The sequence below is a fragment of the Punica granatum genome, chromosome 7 (assembly GCF_007655135.1).
Source record: "Punica granatum isolate Tunisia-2019 chromosome 7, ASM765513v2, whole genome shotgun sequence".
NCBI lineage: Eukaryota > Viridiplantae > Streptophyta > Magnoliopsida > Myrtales > Lythraceae > Punica > Punica granatum.
The window spans coordinates 22,582,212-22,592,097 of NC_045133.1; the positions used below are offsets into that span (position 1 = coordinate 22,582,212).

A 9,886-nucleotide genomic window follows, 5' to 3' on the forward strand; every position below is an offset into this window, starting at 1 on the left:
GATCGTGCTCTTCTTCTAGTAATTGGTGTTGATATCTTCCGGTATACTAGTTCTAACATAAGTTCCTAGTACATGATAATGAACCAAGGTCATCTACGTCGAGAAGTATATATGCATCTAGGAGTTACGATGAACACATCAACTCCAAACATAATCGCATTAATGAGAGAAGAGCAAGTCACAAGTCCTAATTCTACCCTATAGTCATATCCTTCTTACATTTTTCTCAAGATAACATGATTTCCATTGACAGATAAAATTAACAACTAATCTAGCTTTAAATTAGTTGTATCACTTGGATGTCGAGTTAAATCATACTGCATCACATAAGAAAAAATACGAACTGGTCGTCAACTGCCACCAACGGGGCATAACTGCCGAGTACAATCCGTGTAAGACATCAAAGTTACGGGTTTCATCCTCGGTGGTGGCTAAGCTAATTATGGTGAGTTAAAATAAGGCCAGACTATGTTTCATGAACTGGTATCATAACTGGGATTAATTCTTGAACTTGCTAATCTTCCAAGTTATTGTATAGGTGTCTTTGCTAAAAATATGTTTTTATTTTTGAATTGTGATATTACTGCTTGTGAAATTGCATATGTCGATGTGGCTGCTGGACCGATGAAAATGTCATTGAATGGTCCAACTGACATTGTCTTAGACCTAAAAAAGTATTAACTTTGTTTTCTTTTTTTAATTTTGGCATGAACTTTATTTTTTGACTAAAAAAGGCACGAACTTTAACTTTCTTGTCACGTGAGGCATCTGTGCCATTTTTCATCTATTTTGCTAACGAGACGGAAAACGATGCCTATGTGACAAATGTTGTCACGCCACGTCAGCACTAATAATATACAAAAGCAAGAGATGCTTTGATCGGAGAAAGAATGAGAGCCCCAACCAGCCACTGCCCATCGCCCCCTTTCCCCTCGGATTAGGGTTGCTGGTGACCCCAGAGGGCATCAGTGATCCCAATGGAGGGGGGTGTTAAGGGGAGCAGAGCATCGGAGTTGATGCCCTACCTGTTGGAATCAGGAGAATTCTCAAATTGGGGGTTCTCCAAACTCCAACGGGTGGGGCCTCGATCCCGACCACCTTTCCCCCGTTTTGAGTTGTCGGCGACACCAATCGAGGGGTAATGGCCGGCAGCGGGTGGTGGTCGACCAGGTGCCCCCACTATTTCTTCGATCAAAGCTTTTTTCCCTTTTTTTTCTATTTTAATTTTTATAAATTTTTTATTCTTTTTGCTGACGTGGCATGATACTGTTCACCATGTAGGCATCTTTTTTCGCCATGTTAGCAAAATAGATGGAAAATGATACAAATGCTTAACGTGATAATAAAATCAAAATTCGTGCTTTTTTTTGCCAAAAAACAAAGTTCGTGCCAAAATTGAAAAATAAGGACAAAGTTCATGCTTTTTTGGGTCATTAACTCTATTTCTAAATATAGACTTCGATGGCTTCTTTAATCATGAGTTAACCACCTTGTTCTTTGCTTTAAATGAATAAGGTGGCATTTGGTAATAATTCCACTCCACTCCAAATTTGTATGTATATATTTAAATGGAGTTATAATGATAGCTTAAAAAAGTATGTGTGATAATTCATTATTAAATAAGAAAAAAGATAAAAAAAAAGTAATGATTATGTTGTTAAATTGATGGAAGCATAGAGAGGAGTGGGAAAAATTATTATTAAAAATTTAAAAATATATATAAAAAATAATGATTGTGTTATTAAATTGAAAAAAGTAAAAAATAATTGGGATAATTTAGTATTAAAAAATTAATTGTAACAATGGTTAAGAAAAAATATGTGAGATAATTTATTATTAAGTTAAAGAAAAAGATTAAAAAAATAATGATTTTATTGTTCAATTGAAAGAAAAGTAAAGTGAAGTATAATTTAACTCCATAAACAAACAAAACTAAAATCACTCACCTTTCAATGACTAGAATTCCTACTCTAACAAATATATATATATATATATATATATATATAGTGATATATGCCATCACTTGATAATTTAAGATTTTTTATTTACTTATATTAGGCTCATGAACTTTTCTTATCATCTGGAAATAATATTAATAAAAATAATAATTCCTAGTCAATGCATATATAGATCATCTTGCTCCTGTCTTCTCTCTAGCCTCCCAGCTCGTATCACTTGTCCATCCTACTAAACAAACATGGCATTAAGGTCAGCTCATAAATGGAGAAAGAATAACCAAGAAACGACTGAAGAAGGTGTGCCGCCGCATCAATTGTACAATTAAACCCACTGGGCGTTCTTTGAATCCTTGCAATTCTTACCAAAGAAACTGGAGGACAGAATGAGGAAAATCTCTTGATGGACTTCAAACTAATGCGGTAATTACGGTGAATTTTCTTGTCTCCGGTTGAAACTTAGAGACCGAAATGAGATTCACACCTTTTCAAACTGCCTCATGTCAAGAACATGGTAAACTGTGCTCCATGTGAGCAGATGTTATCTAGAATATTTGACTCTGAACGTGAATTAACCTCATTGAACAAGCTGAATATATTTTGAGGCCCCATTAAATTAAAATCAATAAAGTAAAGATGAATTGGAACAAGAAAATGGGTATAATACAATGGTACACGCCCTTATCTAATAACCTAAAAAGGATTCAAGTTCGATTCTCGTAGTGTGACTACCTACGCTTCTTTGTTGGGAAAATTACTTGGGTGATATAAAACTTTTTAAGTTGTAATGTGGACTGTATAAAATCTTTTTTTTGTAACAATTTGATACAAAACGCATCAAATTGTTTTAATCAAGTCCAATCCGTTAATTTCAGCCGACGCCATGAGGACTTTCTGACGTGGTACATGACGTGTCAAGTCGTATCCATGTAAGCTCAAATCATTTAGCATGATGTAACAAATAGGTACAAAACTTTATTAAGATGTAACAAATTGGTACAAAACTTTATTAAAATGTAACAAATGGGTATATACTTTTATTAAGATGTAACGAAATGGTACAAATATCGGAACCAATGAAACAATTTTAAAGCAGTTTAACCTGCTTTAAAGCAACTTATGCGTCACAATATGGATTGCTTTTTCTTTCTTGTGTTCTATTATCAAGGGGTTAGTTCAATCCCTTGATGAATTGTTTCCTCTTATATAAAAAAGGTTATGCACTCGACATCTATGGAAAATGTTCTGTTGTCAAGGGGTTAGTTCAATCCCTTGATTAATTGTTTCCTCTTGCAAAGAAAAGGTTTTGCACTCGACATCTATAGAAAAAAACCTTTGTTCCGCTTTGAAAGGGAAATCAATCAATATTGTGCGGCTGAAGTTGCATTAAAGCATATTAATTTGATTTAACATTATCTCATTTGTTATGCTAATTATACCATTTCGTTACATCTTAATAAAAATTTTGTACCCATTTATTACATATTAATAAATTTTTGTACCTATTTATTATATCATAATAAAGTTTTGTATCCATTTGTTACATCATGCTAAAAGATTTGAGCTTACGACTTGCCACATTACGTATCACGTCAGAAAGTCTTCACGGCATTGACAGAAATTGACGGATTGGACTTGATCGAAACAATTTGATACATTTTGTACCGAATTGTTATAAAAAAAGATTTTGTACCGTCCGCGTTATAATTTAAAAGGTTTTGTATCACTCTAGTAATTTCCCCCTTCTTTGTTAGGTTTTTAATTTTCCTGTACTCGGTATATAAGCTACTTTTGTAATGAATAAAATAATTGGAAATTCATAAAAACCAAAGAATACCATTAAAAGTGAGAAAACTTTTATGTGGGAATTTACTTAGAAAACGGGGAGAAAATGTCTTACTTTCAATTATGGTAGTGGCCTAATATAATTCGGTCAAATTCCTTACTGCCGTGCTTTTCTAGAAATGCCTCTAGGATAAGTGTAGCTCACCAGAGTTCCCTATGTAATCCCTTTATGCTGAGACTAAATGGCACATCAAAATACCATCTCTTGATCATCTCTCATTCATTGTTTATTTCTTCTTGAAGGAACCAAATTGGCCATCAAACACTATAAAGTTCCGGTTCGGTTACCCTTTCCATCAAAACCTCCTCGTCCTCGTGGTGGCAGCAGTGGCCTCCACTCTGGTGGTCACTCAGGCCAGAACGATTGTCGTTGGAGGCTCCAAGCAATGGCGTCCCGGGTTTAACTACACTGATTGGACCCTCAAGAATAGCCCTTTCTACATAAACGATACACTCGATCAGTATCTACTAATTACAATTACTTTGGGAACATTATATACGTCTCACAAGGGACAAGATTATTGTAGAACTCAGTTGAGGGACCAATATATTTTCAAGCATGTGCTGATATTGGGGCAAACTCATAAACTGTTAAATAAATTAACTATATTCTTTCTCCCGGTTATCAAAGAGGCATATGGTCAACTACAATAAAATAAAAACTCTAATAGTTAATAAAGGGACATTGATAGTCCCACCATGGGAATCGAATCAGCAAACTCCCGATTAACAAACAAGAATGTGCACTACTAAACTACAGTCTCTTTTTCTAACTAGATTTCTTAATTGCTTTCTTGAATATACAAATGCCCTAAGAATGTTGTAATAAGGTTTTCAAAACTGTCAGGCCACATATATATAATAACATTTACTAGTGCATAATTTCCCTTCTACATATGTTTGATATTCCCATGCAGTGTTCAAGTACAATCCCCCTCACAACGTTTACTTCCGAATCTATGGAGCTACTGGAGATGCGATTTCCGGGGTGCTAACCAGTTCGCCAACGCTACCGATGGGGATGGCGACAGCTTCATGTTCGTGCTGGAGCAGACGAGGTTATACTACTTCACTTCTACTGACGGGAGCAACTGCGGCGACAGCCTGATGAAGTTCTGTCATACCACTGCGCCGTTGAAACAATTGATGATCATACCAAACAAGGGACGAGGGTTCCCGGCTTCGTGTTTGGAGCCCAATAAAACATATATACATATGTGTATATATATATATATGTCGTAACAATCATCTTGGCTGCTGGGTCAGGTGATTGGGAATAAACAAAGATGTAGGCAGCATGTTTTGTTACTATAAGTGGTACACCCGCGGCAGAAATAAAATGGAAGTCAAATTTGTTTTTACCTGTTTGGTCTTGCTGTAATTTATATCCCTAGTTGTTGATTTCTCGATTATCAATGGTCAAGCCAAAACGAGCATATTCCTCCATTGACCATTAAAAGGAACAACAGACACAACATGGATCCCAGTCTTGGTCTGTCCCATGTCAAGGTCAAGCACGATACAAACGTTAATTAATATTCCCCAAACAAAGCCTTTAGGAATTAGGACAGAATATCTATACAAACAGTAGTTTTTTTTGTGTATGAATACAAGTTTGCATATGTATATTTATCTATTTTCTATACAACAAAGGTTCGGAAGTCCTTTTGGTTCGATACTCACGTATGTAGCCTCCATCCAATACATCAATTATATCATCCGAACGACTGTGAGCCTGAGCATTCATGTTCTTAATATATTTATATTCAAACTCTTCAAGATGTTCCATATATATATATATATATATATATATATATATTCTATTATAAAGGAGGCTAAAGGCCTAAAATAATAAAAGAGAAATAATAAATAACTAATAAAAGAGTATGGCTTGTCACACTACGTATTGAATCTATGACCTCTAGGTCAACAGACCAAAACTTGCGCTATTGCGCTATACTCTCTTTTTCTTCCATATATATTCTGATGCAAATATTTTTAGTTTTCCCTTATAAACCTATAGAAATAGGATTTGGGATAATCACACAAATTACCACTTTATCATTAGGAATATTGCTTCTTCTTTTTTTTCTTTTTTGCACACATAGAATCCAAAAATCCAATGGACCTCCAAATTATCTAGATTAAGGGTGAGTCATTTCATTGGTGAACTCTCCCAATAATAGATTTTCTCAATTCACAAGACTCGGACCTTACTTTAGGAGAAGGCCAAACCACCTCCATGAATCCACATTGGTTGTGTCTTAATTGTTTCGTTCTGCACCACCTAATATCCAGAAATCCTATGAGCCATAACTAATCCAGTTTCGAGTTGGATTGTTCTACTAAGGAGTAAAATTCTTCTAATTGTGGAATTTCTCCATGCACAAAATTCGAATCAGAGATCTGGAGAAGAAAACTGAACCACCTCTGCCAATTCACGCTGATTGTCTTAAGTTAATCATTAATCAAATAATGAATGGCGAAATGGCGAAAAATCCTCTGCACATTGAAAACGTTCTGCCTGGACCAATCCGTGTGTATAAAGCTGCAGCCCAGTACACTGAATTATGGGCCTGGAAATCTCAACACCTAGCGAGGGCAACATTAGGCCGATCCTTTTCCCTTTCTATTTAGTTTTACGCTTAAGTCCAGTGAAACAGAAAACTTTATAAATTACTTATCAAAAAAGAAAATTTTATACATTTTTTTTTGTTAGTAAAGACGGCGCCGTAGCCTAGTACGAGAAAAGAATCTGGAAATGCAAAGGCGGGGTATGAAAACTCCAATAATATCGCCAAATAACAGCGCTCCAAGATCAGTCGGTGGATGATGTAACACATGAAGTCCCAAAGGCATATCCAGTGCTTTCCTCGCGAGCCGACCGGCACGTGAATTACCTTCCCTGTAAGTATGAACAATCTCGATTCTCCAATCCTTTGCAATCAAATCGCGTAACAGGTGAACAAGTATGCCCGAGTTCGAAGCCTGAGGGTTCCAACTAATGATGAGACGGTGGACTACAACAGAGTCCAACTCAAGAAAAATACGACGATAACCCGGAAGTCATGTTTGTTCCAAGCCCGTTAAACCCCCCATAGCTCTGCTACTATAGCTGTGGAGAAACCAATGTTTTGTGCAAAACCAAAGATCCACTGTCCATTTTCATCTCGAAGCACACCGCTTGCCCGACCACTCCAGGATTACCCGAAGATGCTCCATCTGTATTCAATTTCACCCAACCAGCAGGCGGCCTATTCCTCTTTATCCACCTCCAATTTCTCCCAGGTTTGAGGATAATTTTGTTTGAATTTAGCCGCCCCCATGAAAGCTCCTCCAATTCTTCCCACAACCTCTGCCATGCTCCCGGGAAGAGCCAAATTCTGATCATATAGCCTCTTATTGCGCCGCGGCCAAAGGAGCCGACAACCCGCACCGAAAACAACCTGTCAAGGTGCGTCCCTACCCCAGCACATAGCGTGCTGCAAAATAAGCTTGTAACCACGGCATTATTGGCAAATTAAAGAACTGTTGTTGGCTATGTACCGGAACTGCTTTCAACCACCTGCTACGTGGGGTCGCACAATCTTGAAGAACACGAAGAATAATTTCAACATGAACAACAGTTTCAATAAGTAGAAATGAGAATGCCTTCTTTTTTTTTTTCCCTTGCTTTAGATAAGTAGAGATGAGAATGAAAATATTCATCACACACATGTATGATATTCCAAAGAGGAAAATCATAGGAAAGCATTGCATGATTGATCCCCGGGCTGCAATCCCTTTGAAGACACAAGACAACATCGACCGTGAAGGGTAATAATAGGTTCATATCTCAGCTGATATGTGATGTAATTATTGTAGACGTGTATATATATATATATTTGTGTATCTTGGTATCTAAAAACCCAATGGATCATGTCTAATTGAGTTTGAGCCGAGTCGGCCCTTTAATTGGTAAAATTCTCTTGTATGAATTTTCTTTTTATTCACAAAATTCGAATCCGAAATCTTATTTAAGGGGAATAAGCAACGAACCGCTTGACTAATCCACGTTGGTAATTCTTCTATACGTATATACCATACAGTTCTTTTTTTTGAAAGGCATGTGGTCTAATGTCTCGCGCTTCTCTCTTTAGAGTTAGCATCATTTCGAAGCACTTCTACCTTGTAAGAGACATACGGATATGGTAATATATGATTTCAATTTTGATTCAAAATTGATCACTTCCGTAGAGTTAATGAGTAAACATCTCCTCAAGAAACAAGACATCATGAAAATTCCGACAAAGAACAACGACCAACTTAAGCCTGAGGAAAAAAAAATCGGTTATAGTGTTGTCCCGACATCAATCAACTAGGCAATATACATATATCGGATATACTACCCGTATACATATAGGCTAACGAACCCGTACAAAGAAAATACTGAACTCGGGCCCCTGTGCGCCATCTGGGTTGATCATGTAGAGCGCCTCGGAGTCTTTCGACCCGACCACTCGCTCAAATCGTGCCCTCATGTACGTGAGCTCCCCGTCCCCGCTTTGCTCCCTCTCCTTCTCGCTGTATGGGCATGGGAGCATTCCAGCCCCCATCGAGACCCCACGGAGCAATTGCATCACCCGGGCCTCGTCGTCCGACATCTGCTTCCTCCGGATCGAATACCCGATCTTCCTCCCATTGCAGTACACCGCCCACACGAACTCCTCCAGGAGCTTTTTCCTGTGGGTCCGGGTCTCGCTCTCCAGGGCGATCCTTACTGTGTCCGAGTCCATCTCCTTGTGGAAAGCCGCTGTGAGGATCGGGAGCTCGAGCACAAACACGGGTGGGCAGTGCGGGTCCTCCTGGATCGCAAGGATAATCCTGCCCTTCCGATGGCCGAAGATCGTCCCCGTGGTGGCGTTATCCTTTAAGAGGGGCTTTCGAGGCCGGCCCAGCAGGGCCACCATCTTGCAGCCGGTGGTTAGCATCGGGAATAGCTTGAACATGCGAAGGAGGCCACCGCTGGATGAGGACGATGACTTCCGTCGCTTCTCGGTTGGGGCGGCAGTATTGGTGCCGGAGCCAGGATTGTGGCTGAGGAGAGAAAGGATTGCGGGGTTGTCCATATGGTAGTACGGACTCGAGTGCACCGGCGGCATGATTACGTACGTCCGTCGATTGACACAATATTGTGAGGGGATGCCTTAACTTGTATATATCAATGGGAGAAAGAAACAATTCAAGTGAAATAAATATAGCGTGGGAGAGCTCATATATGAGAGAGGGAAGGGAGCGTGTCTTTGTAAAAAGGAAAAAAAGACGTTAGGAAGTTGGCTGGTCGATCATTTGAGTCATAGGGTAGGCCTCGGGAATCTTTGAGGTGGGGAACCGAGGAATGGACACCCGATCAGGCGTGGAGAAGAGTTCTATCAACTGTGATGCGTTCGTTTAGTTTTACTGTCAGGATGAATCTAGACAGTATACTAATTACGAGAGCTACTGTTAACTGCATGAAAATACATACTGATGCGCGACTGAGTTTAGTGACGTGAAGAAAATGGGGTGTGGGAGTTAGATGAAGGGATAAGGAAGATCAAAGAGGACCACAAGAGGTGTGGGCAAAAGGAAGAAAAACCTTAGGGAAAGGAAAGTGGGCATATGGCAAAAGGATTGTGTGGGTAATGTTGGGGGTTTCCAGCATGTGCCTCTCTGATCATTACGTAGGGCATCAACATCAGTCACCACCAGCTGCCTTTTAAGCTTTTCCCGAGCTCTCACTAATTATTGGGTTGCCTCTCATTACCTTAATTTCCCAAAAAAACAAAAGAAAAAAGCTAAAAATAAATAATAATTATGAAATTGTTTATCTTTTGCTATCTAGTTGGCTCAGTGGATACATATATGCTGTATAGGGCTTTTCATTCTCATACCCTTATGCATCTGATGGAAAGGGTACATATGGTTAGCGAACAAAATTCCGGTTTTAACAAGGGTCGATGAGGGCACGATGGCGAAACAGAAATCAACGTAATACCAGCTTTAATATCAAAATAATAAATGAATACTTAGCTATTATTACAGAATTTTTGAGTGAAAATTAACTA

At 38.5% G+C, this 9,886-nt stretch overlaps 1 protein-coding gene across 1 annotated transcript; it reads right to left on the reverse strand.

The window, feature by feature from the left end:
- Nucleotides 1–7,986: 7,986 nt before the first annotated feature.
- On the reverse strand, nucleotides 7,987–9,484 carry LOC116212820 (protein MIZU-KUSSEI 1). The gene has a single exon (XM_031547530.1). It carries the CDS (start codon nucleotides 8,939–8,941, stop codon nucleotides 8,204–8,206), a length of 738 nt encoding a protein of 245 aa, XP_031403390.1. The 5' UTR covers nucleotides 8,942–9,484; the 3' UTR covers nucleotides 7,987–8,203.
- Nucleotides 9,485–9,886: the final 402 nt, after the last annotated feature.